At 44.3% G+C, this 24,951-nt stretch overlaps 4 protein-coding genes across 5 annotated transcripts; 1 reads left to right on the forward strand and 3 right to left on the reverse strand.

Annotated features, from left to right (window-relative positions):
• Nucleotides 1-134: 134 nt before the first annotated feature.
• Nucleotides 135-11,011, reverse strand: LOC6903082 (uncharacterized). The gene is made up of 3 exons (XM_002132764.3): nt 10,656-11,011; nt 4,855-5,040; nt 135-726 (listed from the first exon to the last, which is right to left on the reverse strand). Exons 1-3 carry the CDS (start codon nt 10,723-10,725, stop codon nt 509-511), a joined length of 474 nt encoding a protein of 157 aa, XP_002132800.2. The 5' UTR covers nt 10,726-11,011; the 3' UTR covers nt 135-508.
• Nucleotides 11,012-13,952: 2,941 nt separating this feature from the next.
• Nucleotides 13,953-16,917, forward strand: Oseg5 (intraflagellar transport protein Oseg5). The gene is made up of 6 exons (XM_033380362.1): nt 13,953-14,390; nt 14,455-14,911; nt 14,971-15,198; nt 15,263-15,642; nt 15,707-16,234; nt 16,295-16,917. The coding sequence occupies exons 1-6, from the start codon at nt 14,254-14,256 to the stop codon at nt 16,896-16,898; spliced, it is 2,334 nt and encodes a 777-aa protein (XP_033236253.1). The 5' UTR covers nt 13,953-14,253; the 3' UTR covers nt 16,899-16,917.
• Nucleotides 16,918-17,206: 289 nt separating this feature from the next.
• LOC4817036 (glyoxylate reductase/hydroxypyruvate reductase) lies at nt 17,207-18,688 on the reverse strand. The gene is made up of 4 exons (XM_001356816.4): nt 18,190-18,688; nt 17,692-18,023; nt 17,510-17,635; nt 17,207-17,448 (listed from the first exon to the last, which is right to left on the reverse strand). Exons 1-4 carry the CDS (start codon nt 18,612-18,614, stop codon nt 17,330-17,332), a joined length of 1,002 nt encoding a protein of 333 aa, XP_001356852.4. The 5' UTR covers nt 18,615-18,688; the 3' UTR covers nt 17,207-17,329.
• Nucleotides 18,689-19,008: 320 nt separating this feature from the next.
• Nucleotides 19,009-22,256, reverse strand: LOC4817449 (glyoxylate reductase/hydroxypyruvate reductase-like). Of its 2 annotated transcripts, none has more exons than XM_015180768.2 (5): nt 22,158-22,256; nt 20,371-20,790; nt 19,969-20,306; nt 19,783-19,908; nt 19,009-19,300 (listed from the first exon to the last, which is right to left on the reverse strand). In XM_015180768.2, the coding sequence occupies exons 2-5, from the start codon at nt 20,766-20,768 to the stop codon at nt 19,182-19,184; spliced, it is 981 nt and encodes a 326-aa protein (XP_015036254.2). In that variant the 5' UTR covers nt 20,769-20,790; nt 22,158-22,256; the 3' UTR covers nt 19,009-19,181. The 2 variants fall into 2 exon arrangements, with proteins under 2 accessions (XP_015036254.2, XP_001356851.3); XM_001356815.4 differs by lacking the exon at nt 22,158-22,256 and adding an exon at nt 20,951-21,051.
• Nucleotides 22,257-24,951: the final 2,695 nt, after the last annotated feature.

Consider the following 24,951-nt stretch of genomic DNA (forward strand, 5'->3'; position numbering starts at 1 on the left):
TTATTTATTTACGTGACACACACACACAGACACCGCGTGACGGACGAGTGTGTGTGCGCGTTTTCCATTTTCAATTACAAATACAATATTAAAGGCATTACAAAGATGTACATACATATTACAACAAAGTTAAGTGTTGGTGTTTGTGTGAGAGTGTGTGTGATGCGATTCGAGGTGTATACAATAGTTGGGATTGATTGATTGAGAGGGTGACCAAGTGACATGTATTGTACATGATTCAGTCCTTGATGATGACGAATGTGACTTGATGTGCTGGAGATACAGATACATCTCTCTCCCTACTCTCTACGTCTGCGTGCATTTGTGAATCTGTGTGTGGTATGTGTGTTGCATGTGGCATAGTGACTAAAAACTCGATGAAGAAATTCCCTTAGTTCCGGGCAACCCAAATATGCGCAAATTCTGAAAATCTTCTAATGGCTGGAAATTCAGTTCGCACATCCGTAATTAAGTCCGCCTCCCAGAACATAGACGGTTCCTGGGGTTCTCATTTGCATACCAGCTGCCTCAGGGCCGCCAGCAGGGGCAGCAGCAGGAGAGCCATCAGCGGCGATATGCCCCCGGATCCGTTGCAGCCGTCCGTGGTGCAGGTGCGGCAGTAGACGGTCTTGATGTAGGACGAGGTCTGGTCCATCGCGCACTTGTCTGCCGGATCGTCCATATCCTCGTAAAAACATGAGCGTGAAATCACCCGCTTGCCGTACACTGCAAAAGGGAAGAAGAGAAGAGTTTAAATATTTTCATTAAACCATTTTAATTAATGCCTACTGCAGGCGGAGGGGTACGTACAGAGGAGAGCTGTGTGCGCATTAAATTTAATTTATGTGTACGTGCCTGGCGTGGGCTTGACTCTCTGCCATTCTGGTTGTTGCTCGAACCATGAAAAAATCTCAAAAATGACATTTGAAATGGCCACGAGGCAAAGTGCTAGTGCCAGTGCCAGTGCCCCATGTCAACTGGGGCTGGCTTCGATGTGGTCATTGCGGCTGGATAAATGCCAGGGAATGATGAATAGCACGGGTATTTAGTCATAAACTGTCGTGGGGGTTCTTTAGTTTGTCAGATGCTTGGAAATTGGACCAAAAATGTCATAAGTGAGCAAAATCTTTGTCTTTCAGATTGATTGCGTCCGTCACCTTCATTTATACTTCACCACATAGTCAGATGTGCATTCTGTACAACATAAAGTAATAGCATCCTCCAGTTGAAGTCTGGAAATTCCTCATTCGCCAAAGAAAGTAATTTGAGTGGGCCATTGCGATGCCTTATCTCGGCGGACCCCAACCTGAGTAATAGGTTCAAGGCTCGCCATACATTTGCTTGGGGTTCCAACACAGAAAAACGCGGCTCCAACTGCAAAATGAGGCCTGTGTCTATGTCTATGTCTAGAGGTTCCACGCGGCTGCCTGCGAAACGCACACGATTTGCCAAAAACCGAACGTGAAACTCGGCGATACGAGACAATTTGCAATCAAACAGCAAACAGCAAATGAAAACCAGAAAGAGCAAATCACACACAAAAAACAAACAAAAAAATCCACAACAAATTGCGTTTTTCATTGCGTGTGTAGCTCTCCGCAGTCGTATCTCGTATGTGTGTCTGTGGTGCAAATAGAACAAAACGACAAAATACTGAAAACATTTCAAACGAAATAAAGCAAAATCGAAGTTTAAAAGCCGCTTGAAATGGTCAACGTTGACCATTTTTGTGATTGGCTCAGACTCGGATGCGGACGGACCCGCGCGACACTGGGCCATGAAAGCCATGAAATGCACACGTACATGCACACGAGTATGGGTTAATAAAATTGTTGACAATTGTCGCCTTATCACGGCCGCGGCATCAAACAAGGCTCGCAGAATGCAGCGGCCATACGCATATAGGGACGCATTGCGCATACGCCGCGTGCTCCGCTTGCCACAAACATCAACAACAACAACACAAATCAACGAAAAATGCTTGAAATTGTTTGCCGCACACACAGTGTCATAAATTTAAATTTTAATTAATTTAATTATTTATGGCTTGTTGGGGATTTTTTATACAAAAAATAAAGAAAAAACTAAAGACAAAAAAGAAAAGCCAGCCCGAAAGAGTGGTGGTGCTTGCCACGAAGTTTGTATACCCTCACACATCAAACATCATAAGGAACTACGGAACAGATCTGCAGTTGAAAATGGTGTAAAAGATTCAGAAAACACTTACAAAAGTTCACATTTGAAATCATTTTCTAACAAACTCATCAACGAAACATATATATCAGACTTTGCCAAATGTCGCTCCCTTTTGGCTCTGAAAATTCCCCTGAGAAAAGTGCACGAAATAAGCTGTTAGTGGCCAAAAATGGCTGCCAGCTAGCCATCAACTTTTTGTGTGTTGATGGCAATGCAACAAGTTACAAAATTTTTGGCCGAGTGACGTACAACCAACAGACAACTGGTACAACCGCAACAGCCGGCAGCTAATTGCTTGGCTTCAGATTTTGGCCTTTTGGAAACTGGCGGGGAAAATTATGGAATACATTTTTTTAATTTGACATTTGGCCAAAAGCCTTGCCACTCGTCTCGGCGATGGCTTCAGTGGCAATTAATTTAACGGCATATAAATTGATCGCATATACTCGTTACTGCAACAACATGTTGCATCGCCTAGTTGCATTTTTCTCAGACATTCTGCTGCCACGTCCCCCCGCGCGTTGGCGTTGTCCGGCCCGGGTTCCGTCTTCTTATGGCCCGTAATTGAGCGCTTCACGCTGTGCAACAACTTAATTAATTTATATGTATTTTTGCCCGATCACCCCCCCTTTAGCCCCGAGCCCCGAAACCCGAGTCCGTTCCGATCGTATATTATGTATTTTTCGCATTACAAGCGCTGCTCATGTTTCAGTTTTGGGGAATGAGACTGAGACTCAGAGACTCAGTCGAGAGTCTGCAATTGCAATTGCAATTTTAATTGCCAAACTGCCAACTGAAATATCTTGCAAATATACGCCGAGCCAATTTGTAGACGCTTGATTGCAAAAATTTAATGGTGTTCATTAATTGGCCATAAGAAATTGCTTAAATGTTGTCCGAGAAATCCCTGCCACTGCACTTGTTGATGTTGATGTCATGCTTATGGATCAACGATCAATGATGGCTAAACGCTTTTTGGACATTTGAAATGGCGAAATAAGTGGATTATAAAAGGGTAGATATGGAGAATTTTCAGTGGGTGGAATATCATTAAAGGGAACTACGATATTCGCATAGAGATATGTAATATTTTAATTAATGCTTCGATTTGAATCTCTGATAAAATATGTAATTTTTCGACATTTCAATATCCATAAAAGTAGAACTCAATTTGACTCTAATTAATGATCTTTTCTAAACGCGACTTTAATGTATATTTATTGTAATAAATCACAGCATACCCATTGAAACTTCTGTACAAATATAGAGCAGAAGTCCAAACAGATTTGTCAAAATATCCATAAATGTATAATCGAAAATCTACAACATCCACTCACCATCTCCACGAAATTGATTTTAATTGATTCGTCATAAGCCTAAAAGGCACCAAAAACTGCCTTAGATTTATGAGTAATTTTACGCGTAGCGACTTTTATTTAGATTTATTAAAATATTAGCCAGATTGCTATAAAGCATATTTATTTTTGCAACAAAATTGTATTTTTTGCCTCTCCATAGTTGTTTGTTTATCTATTGTTTATTTGAATGCCATATAACAATAACAAATTGTTATTACATCATTAAATGTTAACATTTTTTCGCATTTCATTGTTCGGCTTGTTGACCCACATAACGTATTCCTACTGGCCAGGCCCGACGCGTCTGCTTTTGACAAGTTTATGTGCCACCGGCTGTCGTGACACAGGTGAATGCTGATTCGGGACAGCCCTAGCCCCGAAAGCTAATTCAGATCAAAATGCAACGATACGGATCGTTTGGCAAATTGGACAAACAGTGCGGATTTCCATTTCAATTTTAGTTTCATTTTCAGTTTAGCTTTGTTGTACCCTGGCAGAGGGTATTATGATTTTGAGCAGATGTCACGAATAGAAGAAAGAGTTTCAGACTCCAAAAGGGGATCTTGTTGTTTGCCTAAGATTTAAAGATAACTGGCTGAAGAACTGTCTTGGGTTTGTTTCTTGGGTTTCATGGGTATACAAATCGTCGTCCCCCGAATGTGTCTTTCAGTAGTCCTATCTTGATTTGGTTTTGTCGCCTGTTTCTGTGCTTTCTTGTCGTATGCAAATGCACAATTTGCTCTGGCCACAGGGCAACAATAAAACACGCCTAGCAACAATATAGACCCAGGCTCGAATCGAGCTTAAGACCGCCGCAAATATCACTCATACGCCGCGTGTGTCTCTCCCCATAAATTTGCCGTAAATTAGCGGCACATGCAACTCTGTGGGCCAAAGTGTCGCCACTTGTTGGCTGTCGCTCTGCACCGCAGTGCACCGCACCGATATGTGCCTTGCCCCTGCCACTTGCCACGCCCCCGATCAACGCCCAGCCAGCGTGGCAGCTGCGGCCTGCAATTGTCCGCTGGTTGTTGCACTTGTTTGGACTTTGTCGGGGCAATAAATTTCAATCTCGTTTGAGTCTCTTGTGGCAGTCGTAGTCCCAGAGCCGGGTGTGAGCCGCATGTGAGCCGGTGTGAGTGGTCGGGGACGGGGGTGCCTCTCCCTCTCGATCTCTCAATCTCCCAATCTCCAAAGCTGTCCAAAGACCGCACACGCGGTCACAACAATGCAACGGGTTGAATAATTGGTTATGCCTGAGGAAGGGGGAAGGAGGAATACCGAGGGTCTTTGATCTCACCTTCCTGCACCAGTTTCTTGCACACGGGACGCGCATTCACCGACTTGACGCCCACCGAGTAGGTGCAGTTCACGTAGCTCCAGTAGCGCTGCTGCTCCGAGATGCTGTCCGGCTGGAAGGGATCGTTGCAGAACTCCCCGTTCGAGACGTCCGTCGAGCAACGCCAGCAGCGGAGGACCCCAGAAGCTGGAAGAGAAGGAATTTTTACAATTAATTACAGAATATAAAGTTGGTTTGGGTGCGCAGATAATTTAAATATATTTCTCAGACTGATAAACCAATAATGGTATTGTAGTTTTCATCTTCGGCTACAATTTGTAGGTATTTCTATCAAAACTGGTTAGAAATATTCAATATTCAACTTCTTCATTAGATTTATGTTCAGAGATATGTTTTGAAGATTGAAAGCTATACACATAAATATCCCCACAGATCGCAATCAGAATTTTCACAAAGGATATATAATAAATCAAGAAGAAAGCACAAGAAATAGGTTAGAGAACCATATAACTATCTACAGACTGATATCATTGCAGCGGTCGATCTTTCGTCGTTCTATCCTGCCTTCTTCGTTTCGTTTCTACAGCTATAGTATCTAGTAGTTCTCTCGCAGCAGCCCCGAACTGCTGTGACGCTCTGCATCTTTCGGCCACTCTTGCTCTCTTCTTCTCTAGGCCGGTAAGCCCTTGCATTTTAGTTTTGCGCCGATCGTTCATACAACCAACATATATGTATATTACAAAAAAGTACATATGTACATAAATGTTATATGGATCCTCCTTTACCTTTTGATTTTAATTAGCAACAGCTCGTGAAAAAGCTTTTGCTTAACAAAGACCTTTAATAAAATGGTGTATAACTGAATGGGCTTTTGTGCGTCTTTCTTATTCGTATTTCATACCATGAGGAGTATCGCGTCTTATTAAACCCCATTCCAACCCATTAGAAAACACTTGTTAGCTCTTCGTAACTGCATATCTGCGCAATCAAATCATCGTAAAGTGAGTAAGTAATTTTCGCTTTCCCATTCGCCATTCTAGCGATAAAGATGATCCCGAAACGATCAGCTAATGAATCGAATCGATCCATAATGCAACTTTGAAAGCGCTTCCTGCTGCGTGCTCTGAGCTGTGTGCCGCTGGCGGAGAGCTCTTTGAAATATCGCCAAGACGAAATTAATTAGACACCGGGAGCCTTTCGGCGGAGTTATTTATGCGACAGTCGATGGGAAACTGCCTTATAAAAGTGTCAAAAACCTGGGCTTTGGCTGGTTTATGCGTGCGATTAGGCTACGCGAAAAGTGTGTAAATAATAATTTGATTAATCCGTTCGATCGATTCTGGCGGTCTTGGAGAACGGATGACGACGATGATCATGATGATGATGATGGCTATGATGGCGACAATAAAACTCGTTTCGGTGGCCAATTTAAACGTCAAACGTTAACGTTCGGGTTAAATGCACTTAACCAACACTTTGAGGCGCGTTTAAGCGAAAGCCTAGATAAGCGGTCCGAGGAGGGTCCGTGGAGCGGGGGAGAAGTGTGCCAACGCACTCGCACTCGCACAACGCATTTGGCCGAAACGTGTTTTCGGCCAGCGACCGCATTTGGCCATAAACATTACAATTTGCGTTCGAGACCCGCTCGGATCGAGAACTGAGAAATCTAAGAAAAATGAGAAAATGAAACACTGAAAAACTGAGAAATGGAGAAACTGCTAAACCGAAACGAAGTCTCTTTGGATGGAAATTATAATCATTTACAATATATTGAAATTAATTGACAGTTGAATTGTCAGATCGTTTGCAGAATTGTTTATTTGTGCGTCCGTCCGCTGCACGGGCCAGTGGCAGTTTACTAATGGTAATGACTGTAATTCTATTGAAACTGAAAATTGATATTGTGCGGCCTGTGGCAGTGCCCCTGCCACAGCTACGCGTACGAGTATATGCTTGCCACCACCACTGACTGCTGTGGCGGTTGCATTATGCCAAATGTTGTGGCAGTTGCAACTGCGTCCCAAAAATGGTCAGAGACATTCGGGGCCCGAATACGAGTTAGCAAGTGCGTAAGTATTTGTTGGACGAGATGTTTTCGCCGATACTTTTGGCAAATGGAATTCGCCTCTAATCATCGATGGAAAAGTGAGCGGAGCGGCGAGGAGTGGACTGGAGCGGAGCGGGGGGCTTTGGGGACAGATCGAACATTTCCATCCAACCACGCGAAATCGTTAGCTGGCGTATAACTTGCGAAAACTGAGCAGGGTGAATGATATGTGTATTACCCAATATTATATAAGCTGCATGGAAAGGTTTGAGAATCGTACAGATACTCGTACCAATAGGTACATACATTCATTTTATGTTAGTCTATGCCTCAAACGAATATAAAAATATTATATTATCCCTTATTATATTATCCTATCCAGTATCCCTTATCCTAATATTTCTGTCATTTTTAGTGCATATTGATCCCCTCTTTACTTAGCTTTCTGGTAGTATTTCTGTTCTTCTTCTACGCTAAGAAACAATAGGAATATGAAAATAAATACCCTACACTGTCCTACCTTCATTAATCATTCCTTGCGGTTAGACAGTAATTACTATACTCAAGTTCTATGTGCCTGTTCTTATTGCATTTAATTATTTATTTACTACTGTCCACAAATCCCACTAATAGCCACATATACTCGTTACTGTCCTTAAAATAGGGCTGCCCGAAATATGCCTACAACATCCTATGACCCTTCCATTCCTTGGCAGTAGTATACCGCTCCAATCCGTTTAATTACAACCACTTTCTGGGCAATTTCTTTCCCCCTTCATGGGTTCATTAGCTCTGCGTAAGCCACAGAAAAACTGCGCCTAAGCCATCGCTGGAGTTTATTGCCCTCGCCCTATAGCTGCTACCATATCTGCATATGGAATTGCCACATATGACACAGACGTACGCGTACGTACACAAGTGCATGCCACAATGGGGCAAGCGAACAGTTTCGTTTCCCACACATATGTCGGGGTTCACATGCAATTTTTCCATTAGGCAGCACAACTTGAGGCAAGTGACAACAGAGTCGCGACTTGCAACATTTGGGATCTGCCCCGGTACATCTATAATACATAAATCCACAAACCCTACGACTCTGCGCCCCAGAAGAAGTATGTTGATTATCAGGGATACCGCTCCCACTCCCTCTCCCATTCAAAAAAGAAACTCTTCCAAAGTGCCCGCCGCTCCATATCATTCCCCATTAAACTTGCCAACTTACGAGTACGAGTGTATGGCTGGGGATAGTGGGGTGTGCGTGGTGTGGGATGGTATGGGAGCTGGAACTTTGTGGCCCTAAAATGCAACAGAGATTACGGGGGAGCAGAGCAGCAGCAGGTTTGATAGAAAGTTGCGCTTCGCCTGTGACTGTGACTGTGACTGACATGCAACCGAAGTTCATTCAACTGGCAAAATGCCAAGTGCCAAATGCAAAACCTTTCGAACGTTTATCAAAATTGGCCTGAATGCCTCAATAATTAGGAGAGCTCTGAATGAGAGGAGTGCTGCGAATGTGAAGAGAATGGTTATGCAAATTAATTGATATGTCAGAGGTCTACCGAATAGATTTCCTAAGAAATAATAGACCCACGATTTTTGGGCTTGCTTCTGAATCCCCCCTAACATTACCCTGACTAGTCTCTAGGGCACTCCTTTTATAAATCTCTTTTGGAACTACCTGAACCTACTCTAGTGTACCCCAAAGCAGCACTATTTCTCTTTCAAATTCCCCCCTTGGAGCCACCTACGTTCTTAAGTACATGAAAGTACACCCTTAAATTCCAACCACTCCTATCTGAAATAACCATTTGAAATTCCTCAGGCTCCCTTACGTTAGGTAACCAAGATGCCAGGCCTCTATGTGTCAATGTGCCTACTACGAGTATTTCCATGAAATTCCTGAACCCCTTACGAAAGCACATCCATAACTTAGACCCTGGAGGCAGCCAATCCCATATGGAAATCGTACATATATCTTACAATTACAAATCAAAGTAGAAATTTGCAACAAAATAAGTTTATTTGAAATTATGAAATGCAAACGAAAGGCAGGCATTTTGTCATGCTCTCTAAATAGTTTTGTGGGTGGGTGTGCCTTCAGAGGGATTTCAGTTTTCTTTCATATTATCGTCTATATAGTAAATATGGCAAGTGAATTGCACTGAATCAGCAACAGCGGCTGAATGGATTTAATTAGGCAACCACAACAGCAGCGAATTATTAATTGAGAAGATTTATCTGAGTGATCTCAAGGTTAAGGATGAAGATGCCTCATCGGGTCTGGGGCTCTGACACACAGATGTGTTGTACGGAATTGTATAAATAATTGCATGTTTTCTGGAATATGGTAATTGCGTGCTTTTGTTAAGTTTTTACAATTTCCATTCATGTAGCACATGTATCATGCTCGCAGATAATCGTCTAATGGTTGAGTTGAGTCACTTTTTATGGTGGTTGCATGAGTTCTATATTCTGTAATATCATTCCATGTACATAGGATCTTTTTAACTTATTTCTTGCACGAGTACAAATATCAGGTGCTATAAAATGATTATATCTAAAAACAATCTCTACCTCTTTATGGCTGTCGCATGAGTGTCCAAGTTGCGTTCCACATAATACCTATCCTTCCCCTTCCTTGCCCTCAATAAAATCATCCACCACTCGGATCTATTGTGTCACTTTATATGGTGGAGTGCGAGTAGCATGAGAGGCCGGACACTTCGGCTTATGCCACTCAAAGTTGGCAGTTGCTTCGCCTACTCGCGGCACGCCCCTGTAGCATAAACACAAATAAACTCTTAGTTGATGACAAGCCCCCCCGATATGTGGCACGCATATCCACAAATCCACATCGAGGGAACTTCACAAAGTTTTCTAGGCCTTCAATTGGTTAGTTTTATTTAGTTTAGTGACCCATTTGAGAACCGGGAAAGAAAGATCAGCCAAGAAATATATTTCTCTGGGAAAGTTGCACCTCTTTGCCATTCCATTCACATTTTCTTCTCTGTTTTTCCTGGCTATTTATAATATTTTTGTTATTCCGTTCAGTTTTTAAGGTTGTGGAAATATTTGTGCTCAACGTCGAACGTTTGAGGTAAAAATATACAGAAAATGAGCAGCGTGCAAGTGCGAGTGCACTGCGAGTAATACTAATAAATCACAAGTGAATCTGTGGCAGATATCTCCCACTCTCTCAACCATTTCAGGTATTGCCAGGGTACTTATTGAGACTGTCAAGACAATTGCCATGATAATGCAAAAATAAGTAAATGGAGTTCAGACATGCCATTCACATACATCTTATCAATGAGGTCAGACCGAGAAAAACAATTGATTGTGTATATATTTTCAACGATTTTCTTTGTAATTAAGCTGAACCAATCGGCTTCAATCACAGAAAACTTGACCTCTTGAGGATGCACTTGAATACGTATAGATTTTAAAACGTCTTTCTCAGACTTTAAGCGAAGAAAAGTTCCCCTTAGCTCCCTAAGACTTTAAGCATGGAAAACTTCCCTTTAAGCCATTTCTTTTGGTTTTTACTGGCTCCCCTTTTGCGGAACCCCTTTCGGTGATGGTTCAGCGAACTCGAGCTTAGCTTTTTGTTGCACATTTAAATGGAAACTCACGCCCACGCACTTAACGCTCTACATAACACCTCCCTCAGACTCCACTTAATTAGCTGCACTTTCATGCAAGTCCAGGAAATCTGGGAGGACTCTGAACCGACAGGAGTACAACTGAGACCCACCTGCATTGAGGCAGAGCAGCATGCAAAAAACAGCCAGCATCAGGCAGCCTGTTGAACGGTTGGACGGCATGTTCCTGGGAGGGAGTTTTCTTTTATGTTTTCTTGTTTTTCACAGCGAAAATTTTCAACTGAATATTCCAGTAATACACTTCACACACAGCTCACTCTAGCCAGGGTGCACAGCACTTCTTCAGCTCGGTTTGGGTTGAAATTTCCCGAAAAATATTCACTACGGCGATGGGGAATGCGACTGCCCGAAAGAACACGCATGCGACGCGTTGACAAACTGAATGCGAACTGAAACAGAAACTAAAACTGAACCGAAGCGAACGCGAACTGAGGACTGAATACTGAACATTGAATAGTGTACAGTGTACAGTGGGCACTGAGTATTGAATGCCGACAGACGCGACAGTTGAACCAATAACAAAACCGAACCCAACCCCAACGCACACGAGTCACCACGAGAGATCGTCGAATCGGCTGTGTTGTCGCTGGTTGAAAGAGAGCTGTTGAAAGCGTTTCATTCAACCGGAGAATGAATGCCGACTGGTTGGGCGGTAAGGGATAGAGTACGCGACGGTGAGGGGATTACAGTGGAGCTGCCTAGCGTGGGGCTGGGTTGGGTTTACGAGTTTACTGTTCAACGATATGGCTGCACTTTTTTAATGGTGGCCGCCAACACTTGCAGTTTCAATGGCGGCACAGTGGTGCTAGAATGGTAATTAAGTGATATTTTACAGGTCTACAGGTAGCATACTAATGGTTGTTACACCGTTAATTTTCCAAAATAATATGCAAGATCTTCAAATGGTCAAACGTCTTTCGCTACGAATTGGCACTCCAGAAACAATATTTTCCATTATTCGATTTTTTCAAAAATGTGTATATTGCGAAATGGGTCGGTCGAAAAAGATTTCAGTACATTTAAAAGGTCAAACTAATGCAAACTGGAAACCTTATTTAAAGGAATACGTGAAGAAATGTATTCTCGCTATTAGCTTACTTTGTCTGCGAAATTAAATATGTATGTTTATAGTCTATCTATACGTAAAACTTACCAGCATACAGCATAAATCTGTTATTGTCCCACTGTGCGGTTAGCCAGTGCGTTTTGCCACACCATTTGCCGCTTAATGGCTGTGGCTGTGGCTGTGGCTGCCATCGTCGTCGTGGTCGTCGTTCCTCCGCAGACAGTCGTCACCAGCAATTGAATGCCGAGTTCGATTTGGCCATCATCGTCACCCGTCGTCTAATCAAGTGCAAGTCTCTGATAAGGAAATGCTATGTTGGCACTTGGGCAACGCACTTCGCTTAGTGGCAGCTCGTACGAAGGGAGAGAAGAGGGGAATGGGTGGGGGCCCACGAAATGTGTTGCAAATATTTTATGCGTTTTCAACTGCACCCAGAGGGGGAGTGTGGAGTGGCAGAGTGATTGAGTGTGCATGAGCGGTGGACTTGTGTTTTGTCGTCTAGTGCGATTGTTTTTGAGCGAGTGTCCTCGATTTGAATAAAGTTATTTTTTAGTCTTCCGAGTCTTAAAAATTTTACGACCAAATTACGAAAGGAACAGAGTTGGCGAGAGTTGGTTAAACATAAAATAGTTCGAGCAAAGATAGTTTTTCCCAAGAAGTCCATAAAAAGAGACCTCATAAAATATTTGTTCGGATTTAGAGAACACACCCTCTTTAAAGATTTTATATAATCTACAACCAAACACACTGACATGGTGACCATGCAGTGGTCCGAAGAGGATGGCTCAATAGGAAGGAGGGATCATCAAAATAAATGCGCAAATCTCCACTCGTGCTGTGGCCATTCCACATAGACCCTTCTCCACAGCCCAATCTAAAAAGAAAAAGGAAAGGCGAAAGTGGCCGAAGCCGAAGGACACCCCAATTTGATCAGGTATTGCCGCATGGCGATGAAGACCTACCCAAAGGTGGCCGTGGGCTCCAAGGAACCAGTGGCCCAAACCGAAACCGCCCCAAAAACAAGAAATAACCATCGAATAGCTGGAGTCGAAAGATCAAGATAGAAGACTTAAGGACATTTCTGCACCTGCTGCATGGTGATTTTAACTTTTCAGGGAGTAACCTCTTCATATTCTTTTATCGCCATCCTTCCCTAATTACAGATAAAGATTAATCCTAAGATTTACTGCTGTAGTGTAGTGATAGTGACAATATTCTGATATGAATCTATATAACTATTCACAGCGTCAATAAAAATATTATAATTATAGAACAATGTTCGTCTAATCCCAATTATAGGGCTAATCCAGGGCTAGCCAGTTCAATGCCCAGCCAACAAATTAGAAAATTAAGCAGAAATATATGACTTGGACTCATATTCAAGAAATAAGTATAGCCCCATAAACACCCTCTTCATATATATACCACAATTCCAATAACACACAAACCAAGTCATCGTACTCCCCCTCGGAACAAAATGAACGGAAAAGGTTCATTGTACAAGAAATGTGTCAATTGTGTCAAGTAAATCCAATAAACTACGCCTACTACTTCGATTCGAACTCAAACAACGCAAACTCATGTCTGACAAGGACAGAAAGAAACTCCACTCCATAGACAAAATAGACAAAGACGAAAGGTGGAGACAACCCCAGCGCCATGATAGATGGGGCTCAACAGATATGCAAACGCAATAAAATTGGACTTGCACCGGGGCTATGATGTGTGTGGACCCTTGGGGGTGCGTTGAACGATGATTAGTCAGATTCATTCGATTTATTGATGAATTTCCTTTAATGACTGCAAACAAATTAGAAAATAATTGAAGCCTGTGCCAGGACAACCTTTCTGGAAATCGATTAGGATGAGGTATAGACACAGTCGTGCGCACCAAGACTTTATGTTGGTCATTATGCTGGGAGCTCATTTAGTGACTGTAATTAAAAGAAAAAGGAAGTAATTAGTACAAGGAGAAGCTAATTGTTTATGGTTTCGCTCTATGGACAACTTAAAAGTTTCACTGTCCATCACGATGATGTTCGCCCTTCGTGTTCAATCAGATCTTGTCACGTTTTAGCGTTTCCGTCAGCAAATCTTGTTTGCCTAAACAATTGCCATGTCATCTGCGACTCACTCGATCGCAATGATTATCGCAAATTGCTGCTGAAAACAGTTTCGCTTGCCTCGCTAAATAATAAACTCTAATTACAGGTTGGTCGTTTTGAAAACATCTAAAATGCGACTATTCACTCACTACCAGCGCTCCTTATCTAAAGCCATTTGCTTACAGCAAATCTGGAAACAGCGGAAACGGAATTTTGTAATTACATGGCTGTGCAGAAATTAAACCAATTAAGAAATATTGAAGCTACGTACATCTGTATATGAATACGATGATCTCAGCGGACTAACAAAACAAAGAAATGAAGTTAGGGAAAAAGAGGAAATCTTTTAGTCTGTGATAAAATATTTTAGTCTGGGCAGAAACCAGCCGATGTATGAACCGCGGTCGGTAGCCCCTAGCAACTAAATGGTCAACAAACATTGCACCCTGACAACCATTTTCACTTGCCTACCAAAACAAAAATATATTTCTGTTTTCAGTCACAACAGATGTTCCCAAAATGAAGTTAAGAACACGGTTCTGCAAGAAGAGCTCCATAAAGGCTGCAGAAAACACGGATAACAGCACTCCACAGGCAACCAATTATCCCCTCAGTTGTGTAGACTGGAGTAGCAACGAGGAAATCTATTTTGTGAGGTAAAAAAAATATAATTTTCTACTACGTGTCTACAATCTTACGGATTTCTTTACAATCCCATAGCGATGACCATCAGATATTCAAGTGGAGCGACGTGAGCCGGGATTCGGTGGAGGTGGCCAAACTGCCAGATGACTTTGTGCCAACGGATCTTCATTGGCTGCTGCTGGGTGGACGCAACAGCGGCGGTGGCAAGGGCAGCGATACCCTGCTCATATGCAGTAACGATGGGCGATTCATTATCCTAAACAAGAGCGCACGTGTAGAGCGGAGCATCTCTGCACATGGTGCAGCCATCAGTTCAGGTCGCTGGAGTCCTGATGGGGCTGGATTGCTTACGGCAGGCGAGGATGGGGTGATCAAGATCTGGTCGCGATCTGGCATGCTGCGCTCCACGGTCGTACAGAACGAGGAGGCGATCCGTTGTGCTCGCTGGGCCCCGAATTCCACATCGATTGTCTTTTGCCAGGGCGGACATATATCCATCAAGCCACTGGCTGCCAACAGCAAGTCGATCAGGGTATGTCAGCAAAAGGATCTCCGATTAGGTGGACCCATCTCAATACTTTCTTCTTTTAGTGGCGTGCTCATGATGGGTTGGTGTTGTCCTTGAGCTGGTCCGCGCAGTCCAACATTATAGCCTCTGGAGGCGAGGACTTTCGCTTTAAGATCTGGGATGCACAGGGCGCAAATCTCTTTACCAGCGCCGCGGAGGAGTATGCCATCACAAGTGTGGCTTTCAATCCGGAGAAGGAGTTCCTGCTGGTGGGAACTTTTAATATGCTGAAACTGTGCCACAGCACAGGGGTGAGTCCCATAAGAAACCAGTTCTTAGTAGACATCTAATCTCTCACACTCTCCACTTATTCAGTGGTCGTACAACAGTGCTCGCTTTACAGCACCCAGTGTGGGGTCCTTCTTTACCCTTGCCTGGTCCTCGGATGGTACTCAGGTGGCGTGCGGCACCTCCACGGGTCAACTAATTGTAGCCTTTGCGGTGGAACAGCAGCTCATCTCCAGGAATCTCAAGGCAACCAGCACCAGTCGAAAGTCCATTGCCCTCAGAGACATTGCCAATGGCAGTCAGGATGTATTGGACTTTCCTCAGAGAGTTGTCAACTTTGGCCTTGGCTATGGACACTTGGTGGTGGCCACCACCCATCAGATCCACATCTACAACGAGAAGCACATCAATACACCGATCATCATCGATGGCAGGAACGATACAAGGGTCATCGAACTGGGAAAAAAGTGTGTTACCCAGCATCTTCTTAAAATTCCTTTTTGGAAACTAATTCCCGGAATTTCTTTTCAGGTACTTCATGGTATTGGATGCCTCCTCGATCTGGGTCTATACCTATACAGGTCGACTGCACTTGAACCCTCGCTATCCCGGCTCTCAGGCCCAGCTCCCTCTGCTCACCTGGCGCTCTCTCTCCCTGGGCCTCGATGTCCTCGCGATTCGCGACAACTCCGACACGAGTCTGCTTCATCTGTTTGACCTGATGCCTGGCGCATCCAGGCAGTACGATCCGCACTCTCTGAAAGCCAAGCAGCAGTTGGCGGATATCGCCGCCTGTCGCGCTGGCAGCCAGGACGATCAATTCGTGGCCTTCATTGATGACAATCGGGAGCTGTACATCAGTGAGACGCGGAATCTGAGTGGTGAGCGTCAGGATGAGATCTACAAGATCGGAACCCAGCTAACAGCCATCAAGTGGGCCAGCGAAACGAATATCCTGGTGGGAGTTCATGACTCTTGCTACAGCATTTGGTATTGCCCAGGAGAAGGGGCCTCTGATCCGACTATTATAGCCCTGACGACCATTACCCTGGATACGGCGTAAGTTGCAGGACGATCTATAACCTCTCAACCCTAGCTAAGCCTTACCTGTAATTTCAGGGAATTCGGTAAGCACATTACCATCGACAGCTTCGAGGATGCCGTTGTCACATTTCGCTGCGCCGGCGCCCTGCTCCCCGTCAACGTGAGCATCTACTGCGAAGTGCTCCATCGCACCCTCATCGAGGGTCAGTGGCAGCAGGCCCTGAAGATCTGTCGGATGGGGCAGCATTCTAGTCTGTGGGCCACTCTGGCCGCAGTGGCCACGAGGAAGCACCAGTTGCAGCTCAGCGAGGAGGCATACTCGGCTGCTTTGCAGATCGACAAGGTCAGCTATCTGCAGCACCTAAAGACTTTGACCCCGTCCAGTGCCGAGCAGATGGCCGAGAACTCCTTGATGCTGGGAAGGATGTTGGAGGCGGAGACAATCCTGCTCCACAATCGAAAGTACCAGCAGGCTGTGGGTCTGGCCCTGCGCATGCACAACTGGAGACGAGCCCTTGAGATCGCACAGAAGCACCAGGCAGATGAGCTGGGCGTGGATATGCTGCAGAAAGTCCTGGAGGAGCGGCGGAAGTACCTTAAGGCTCTGCAGCGGGATGAGTGGGATCCTGTATACCTACCCCATGTTCTGGTGGATAAGGAGGGCAATTCTAGCGAATAAAGAAGCTTATATTAAAGTTTATAGATCGTTTTCTAGTAGGCGGGCGACAGCATGGGCAGCTCCACGGAGCACATTGTGGGCAGCCATGGTTTCCGCTGGCATAGCCTATATGAATGACAAGAACTTTGGGTTCATATAGCCCATACTTGGATGACTACAAAATCATAACCTTTATAAACCACATCCAAGCCAGCGGAAATAGTTTTGTTGGATTTCAGAGGCTCATACGGATCATCCTGATCGACGGAGTGTCTGAATGTCAGTATGTCAGTCAGTAAGTGAGTAAAATTTTAATATCGTAATCATAATATAATGTATGATTTTTCATCCTACAGATCACCATGATCTGATATAAAGTTTACAAGTCCTTTGTACTTGTTTCAGATTTCAAATATCTTAATTTTTATCTGAAAACTTCCTCCTATAAGTTTTCAATATGCCGGTCTAATCATGGGCCTTCCTTCGATGGCATTGAGGATGTTGTTAGCCGCCAGAAGACTCATTTCGATGGTTGTCTTCATTGTCTGCGTTCCCAGATGGGGCAGAATAACTACAAGTGAAAGATACGATAGAAAATAATCCATATCAAAATATATCTGATTAGGTCTCACCGCAATTAGGCAGCTTCAAGATGGGATCATCCGCAGGCAGTGGTTCGGGCGTGGTAACATCCAAGCCCGCAGCAAAAATCTGCCCTTTGGTGAGTGCTTCGTGCAGATCGCTTTGAATGACGAGACCTGAGAAGAGGGCTCTAAAATTACACTATTTCTGATCTTCGAGTTCCGCTACTTACCCCCTCGGGCCACATTTACGAACACTGCGTTAGACTTCATCTGTCCAAAGGCTTTCGCATCGAATTTTCCTCGCGATTCGTCTGTGAGGGGTGCGGCCACCACCAGGAAGTCGCTCTCCTGGAGGAGCCGCTCGAAGGATACATGCTCAGCCTTGAATTCGCAGTCGTTTTCCTTGCGGGTGCGTGTGTGATAGAGGATTTTGGCCACATCCCAGCACTGTAGACGCTTGGCAATGGCCTGACTAATGCCGCCAAAGCCAAAGAAACCGATCACAGAGTCGCGTATTTCCTGACCCATGCGCCAGTCAATCAGTTCCGTCTTCCACTGGGAACTAAGGGTATTAAAAATTTGAATCACGAGTAGCTAGTACGACACTTAAAAAAATGAATTTCAAATCCTCAAATCAAGTTGGCAGCCCCACTGCTTTTTCCATGACAAAAGCTAAGTCAAAAGCTCAAGTACAAAGCTCAACCAGCTGTTGCCTGCACTGCACTCACCTTTCGATATCGCTGCGACCGGCATGAAAGTGACGACCCGCTGCAATCATCAGGCCAATGGCAAGATCCGCTACCGAGTTCTTTACCACTCCAGGGGTGTGACCCAATGGGATCTGGCGCCGCTTAAACTCCGGCACATCGGCAAAATCAATTCCTGATGACATAGTACTGACGCACCTTAGCTGTGCTCCAGCTGCATCCAGTATTCCCGCATTCAGTGGCTGATAGTGCGCCCAAAAGATGGCATCCACTCCGCTCACCTTCTGGAGAATCTCCTCCCTGCAGGGCGGCACACTTTGGCAGATGATTGTCTCTGCCCCGCGGGAACGTAGCAGCTCCAAGGCGGGCGCCGGCACATTTGGATGCGAGACGAGCACCTTGAAGGCGGCGGCGGTGGCGGCGCGAACAGTCGACATTGTTGACATGGACAACGAACAATCGCGAAGAGAGGCAAAAACGAAATGCTCAATGGAAATTTCTCCAACCCAACCCACCCATTACTCAAGCTTTCGCACTCAGCCCTGCCTGCTCTTTCTCTTAAACTTTGAGTGTGTGTGCTGTTAAGCTTTTTTGTGGAATAGTTTTGCCTCTCAGAGTGCTGTTCAAATTAAGCTCAGTATTTCAAATTCTATTTCATGTAAACTTTTTGAAGAGGGTATTACAATTAGTCCCCTTTTCTATGTTAAAGACACTCGTAATTCAACCAAGTTTAACAAGTTGTTGTAGAATATATTGCTACATAATTCTGTAATTTAATGGGTAGGCAACCCAATGCCAGTCTTCCATTTCTCATGTCTTAAGTGTATTGAAGCCTGTTGCCATTTTTCACATTATTAGTTGCTTTAATTAACATTTTTATTCTCACATCTGGAACCATGGCCTTGCCATTGGCAACCTTTCACACTTCACTGGCTTCGTTGCCCGCACAATAATCAGAGTTTACTGAGAGTGGAAATCCACTTTAGTTCCCGGTCCATTAACATTTCCATTTCCTAGTACGCGGGCGACAGCATGGGCTCTCCAACCAATCCGCGGAGCACATTGTGGGCGGCAATGGTGGCCATCTCGGCACGGGTTCGCTTCGTGGCAGAGCCTATGTGGGGCAGGACAACTGTTAGAAAGAGGGAGATGTCGAGTGGTTAGAGGTGCTGTTTTAGATAAGGAATTTAGCCATAGAGATAAGAGTATTTGTTTTGTTTTGACTTTCTCAAGTAATTGGCAAGATTACGCTACATAAAATACTAAAGAAAGGTTAAAGGGGTCGACATAATAAAGATTTAAAGGTACAGAGACTTTGTCTTGTTGTCACATTTGTAATTATCTATCCCACAATGTCTTTGAATACTGCTTTTATTTGGAAATCTGAACATACCTTCATTCCTTCATAACCTTCATAAAACCTTACCAAACCGTCGCCCACGTATGACTTAAATCTCTCAGAAATACTTCAGTCGCAGTGAACAACTGCACAGATAAGACGGAATCAAAATATTGATAGCAAGGCTAGAAATACTTCCTACCAGGGGAACTCGCAATCAGACCCGATGCTGACTGATATCAACAATCTAAAATTATTGCCATTGCTCAACTTACCAACATTGTCGAGTGACAGCAGTTTGTCTTTAGCAGACAATGGTTCGGGATCTGTGACATCCAGGCCAGCGGAAAAGATTTTGTTGGACTTCAGAGCCTCATAAAGATCATCCTGATTGACAATTTCTAGAAAGCAACTTAATAATTATACCGTTCAAAAAAGTTTGTAAGAGATCTACAACTTACTGCCGCGACCGATGTTGACCAGAACAGCGGTTTCCTTCATTTTGTTGAAAGCGGTAGCATTGAACACGCCCTGCGTGGCAGCCGTCAGGGGAGAAGCGATGACCACAAAGTCACTCTGGGCCAGGAGGGTGTCAAAGTCCACCTTCTTGGCATTCAACTCCTTTTCGATCTCCTTGTCCACACGTCGTCGGGTGGTGTACAGCACTTGGTCGATGTCAAAGCCGGACAGACGCTTGGCGATAGCCTGTCCAATGCCCCCGAAACCGTAGAAACCAACGGTGGAGTCACGGATATCCTGACCCAGCATCCAGTTGAGATGATAGTTCTCCCAGTTATTGCTGAAAAGGAACGGGAAGATCTTGGAGTAGAATATAATGGTAAGGAAATGCCGTATGGACTCACGTTTCGATCTTCTTGCGTCCCTCATGGAAACGGCGGCCAGCGGCGATCAAGAGGCCCACAGCCAGATCAGCCACCGCTGTATTCAGGACCGTTGGGGTGTGTCCCAGAGGAATCTTGCGCTTCTTCACCTCCGCCACATCCACATAGTCGATGCCCGCTGACATGGTGGAGATCGATTTCAATTGGGGACCGGCAGCATCCAATGCCTCGGCATTGAGGGCTTCATGTCCGCCCCAGAAAATACCGTCAACGCCCCTGATCTTCTGCAGAAGCTCGGCCCGGTCGACGGGCAGACTCTGGACTTGGATGATCTCGCAGTTCTCTTTCAAGAGATCGATGCCCTCCTGCGGCACCTCGGGATGGGTGATCAGCACCTTAAAAGCCTTGCCTGTAGACATGGTCTGTGTGTGGTTCCTGCCTCTGCGTATGACAAACGAAGCATTGTTACAGGTTATTGACAAGGCCACAAGAAGTGGGAGTAAAAGTTGAGCTTTGAAAGCCATGGTTAGCCGAGAGCGAGCACTTAAACGGTGTGTTCTGAATCGGTCTCGAAAAGAAACTGATCAAGAGGCATACGCACCCCGACTTATACAGAGATCTGGACAGAATGCTGCCAGATCTGCTGCTGATGATAGTTGCCGATACACCAATGAACCTGCTCAGCATTTTCGATTTAATTTAGTCTCTCCGTAATCTTAAGCTCCACAGCAGCTGTTCTATTGATTTCTCTTCTACAGGGTACATATAAGACGAACAACAGGTTTTCATTTGGGAAAGAATGAATGAGTCTTGAAAGAGACAGACCAAAAGAGAGAATGGAAGTGAAGCCCCTACCTCTACCGGCCTTAAAATAAACTTTTAATGAAGGGAACTGAACATTTCAGTTATTTTTGGGTTTAGTTGCTAATAAATTAGGATTAACATCTTTTTCTTTGTTGTTCTTAAAATTGATACTAATTACAATTTCAAGTTTCACAAATGCTCTAAGAAAATAAAATCAGAGACAGAAAACTATCAGGCTGGTAATAATAAGAAGAGTAAAAAGCAACTAAAGAACGAAAAGGATCATTTAAAGAAATAAGTACGGTATGTATGATTACCATGTATACATAGCAAATTCATGTTAATGATACTTTTTGGCACCAAAGCATAAATACTACTGCCTTAAATGTTAATCCATCCACTGATTTTCCACCTTTTTGGTAAAAAAAAGATCAATTGACATTGCAAATGTCCTTCAGAAAGAGCAAAACAAAACCCTTTGATAACATTTATCACAGAGAAGAAGACCAAAGTCAAAAGGGTTATACCATGTTGAAGCGCTTCCTCCACTCACTATCTCACGAGACCTGGATCCCCCCTAAATTTATGGTGAAATTCCAAAAGAACAGATAAATATGTACAATGTGTGTTGCCGTTTAATCGCTTGTCCACGACACAACATTCATTTAACAGTTTGACAATTTGATGCTTTTTTCTCTCGTTGTTTATGAGGTAGTGGAAAAGTTTGGTCGGGTTGGTCTGTGTTGATATTAATTACACTTCCACTCATATTCCCAATGTCATTTAAGAACACACTTGAACTCTCTTTCAAACTCTCTTAGTGCTTTGGGTTTTTACCAAAAGAGCACCAATGTTTAATAATTGAGTTACACTTGAAAACCGTACTCGCTCAGGGACAGAATTATACTGAAAACTTTGGTGGGGGCCAACAAACCAAAGCTTTTATTGCAAGCTCTCGCGATCGTTCTCGTTCTCTTACGAAATCTCTTTTATGAAACTCTTACCGTGAGATTTAAATGGGTAAAACTAGAATACTTGGCTGCTACTGCCGTACGACTGAATGGACACTCCGAGGCAAAGCCTTTATATAGAAATTCCCCCATATCGCTAAATAATTATCAGTTAATAAAAAAAGTTTGACAAGCGATAAGCTGAATAATTTTTGATGAAACAGTTTTTGGAGCTATCTGGAAAGTCATTGAATGTCAGAGAGAAGTTTCAGATTTGATGAAATACCATAAATAGCTTATTTGTGGTAGTAATATTTAACAGAGCTCTTCCATTCCAGTGTTATCACCCCCCGCGATCGATTAGTGTGACCTTTTTCTCGGTGGGACTGCGTTTGTTTTCTTTTGCTCATTACTCATTTCTCTCATCAATAGCCGCTCTCTTCTGCTCTCACTCTAAACTGCCTTATCTCGTTCTGTTTTGTCATTGGCTTTGGCTTCTTATCTGAGCAAAACCAACTCTTTGAGAGGCCTGCAGCTGGGGCAAGCTGTGCGCCTGCTCAAAATACCAGTTGGGGACTTTTCCCATGTGATTTGTGTGTGCGCTCGCTCGCATGAGAGCAAATTTCCAATTGGAAGTGGCATGGGATGTTCCGGCCCCAAGACCATGCCAGCTGTGGAGCCCACGCCGTTGGAACATTGTGGAACCTACCGGCCGCAAATCGCACCACAGACCGACCACAAAGCCCCACCACAAGCACTATTTTATAGTTTTTTGTACATAATGCCGTTTTTTTTGTGAGCGGATCTGCTCAAATTTTGTCCGCAAAGCAGCAGGCGCCCAGAGTCGGACGCTGCCGGCTCACTTTGGATTTTTTATTTCGGTATCGTATCTGTCTGGTGTGTGTGAAAGCAGCAGCAAGAATTGTTTCGTACTGGCGATAGTCGTTGCTTTTATACCCTTTAATAAAGTACTATTATGTTAGGAAGATGGTTGCGATACAGAGAACTAGACCAAGACTCACCTACGAGCACTTACATATATACATTTTCCATACATTTAACGCATGTGGATGGTAACAATATGTCTGCAAGGGTATTACAAGTGCCGTTTGCCGAAGCAAAATTTCTCTTTATGTGGTTGCTGTTGCTTTTGTGGTTGCAAGATTTTGAGCGGGGTTTCAGCTAAAGAGAGGAGAGGGAAGGAAAGTGTTTAACTCCTCTCAGTCTTGCGTTCTTTTGGAGAGTTTTGCCAGATACAGTGCTGGTGCTGCACTTTGTCTAATTTGAAAAGTACAAAAAAAAACCAAACAACATCGTGTGTTGCGAGGGTGGCTTTTGTCGTGACGCTCTGCGCCGCTGTTTCTTTGTGCTGTGTGTTTGCTTTTTATTCTTTTGTTTTGTGGTGATTTTTCTTTCGCGCTCCAGCCGCACTCGCAGCAGTCGCATTGTCTGCTGTATTTTTATGCTTTCCTGTTACCAAAACACGATGCGTCATTTTGACTGACGTAACCGGGAGACAGCTGTCTATCAGATGGCCGTAGCGACGGTCGTCGGCGTTGGCAACGTCGTGGTGGCTGTCGCATGTACCGTTACGTCTGCTGCCGCTGGCATTGCCATCGCTGACTGCGGTTTTGCGAACAAGCGTTCAGAAATTTGCAAAGGATGACACCCAACGCCAGAGAGAGAAAGACAAAGAGAGAGTGCCCAGCAAGTACGCAAAAGATGTGACACCCACTGGCAAAGAGAGAGCAAACGCAAAAGATGAGAGCGACCGTCTAACGGTACCAAAGCAACTATGCTGCGCGATGGCATTGCCACACGACTGCTTGAGGTGAGGCTTGGTGAGGGTGCTAAGAGCAGTAGAAAGTACATTTATGACAAAAAAATCTCTTGGCCGTAATTTCCGATGCAAATCGTGCAAATAAAATGGCCCTGCAAAGTGCTGCTGCAAGAGGCTACGAAGTACTTTGGGAAAAGAAAAAAGCATTCCACAAATAAGGGAAATGACGGACAATGTCATTCCCTCCTAAGGGAAATAAAAGCGATCAAATCTGTTGTTAAAAAAAGATTTAAGATCCAGAATGATTCCAAATGAAATTCGAAAATAATGACAGTCTTGAAGCATCGGCTGATGTCCTTAAGAAATATCTGCCCAGGCTGGTGCAGAGCCTTAATAAAATAAATCCTGATATTATGGTGCATGGCCGCCCAGACGCCATCCCTATCTTCAGCCGTTTCGTGGGCATTCTGGTTGGGCTGACTCGGTCTATGAGCTATAATTTTATCCTCAATTAAAAGCAAACAAAATTCTGTTAAATGCATGAATGAAACATGCTCAATTTTTTGCAGGGCATTTGCCAGACATGCATTGCCACACGACGGCTTGATCCAACTCGTCGGGGAGGGAGAAGGAGGAGTCGAAGTCAAATGTCAAGGCCACACAGCCACCACAGTTCTGGCCCCCGGGTCGTTTGCGGGTGGGCAGCGCTTCTAAGCAACTTCCCATCCGTCCAGCCTTCTGGCGCATTCTGCTTTCTTCATAGCCCCAGCTACAGAGTCGTCCAAAAGTCGCCACTAAGCTGCAAGCGACAAAGCTGCAAAACCCTTGCACTCCACGCAGGCGCCAAAACTCGAAGCGGCGCCTCTACAGGCCACCAAACGGAGGTGCCCAAACTCCAATTCGGGGGAGGGATTGGACGGAAATCCAGAAAAAACAAAAAAAAACACCACAGCGGCGCTAATTTTTACGGTGTAGGCTCCCTAAAAGTGAACGCGCAACATTGAGGCAGGTCCCTCTACGCGATACGAGGGAACAGGCGGCCAGAGCCACGCAGCAAGCGAACAGCCC

The sequence above is a fragment of the Drosophila pseudoobscura genome, chromosome 4 (assembly GCF_009870125.1).
Source record: "Drosophila pseudoobscura strain MV-25-SWS-2005 chromosome 4, UCI_Dpse_MV25, whole genome shotgun sequence".
Taxonomy (NCBI): Eukaryota; Metazoa; Arthropoda; class Insecta; order Diptera; family Drosophilidae; genus Drosophila; species Drosophila pseudoobscura.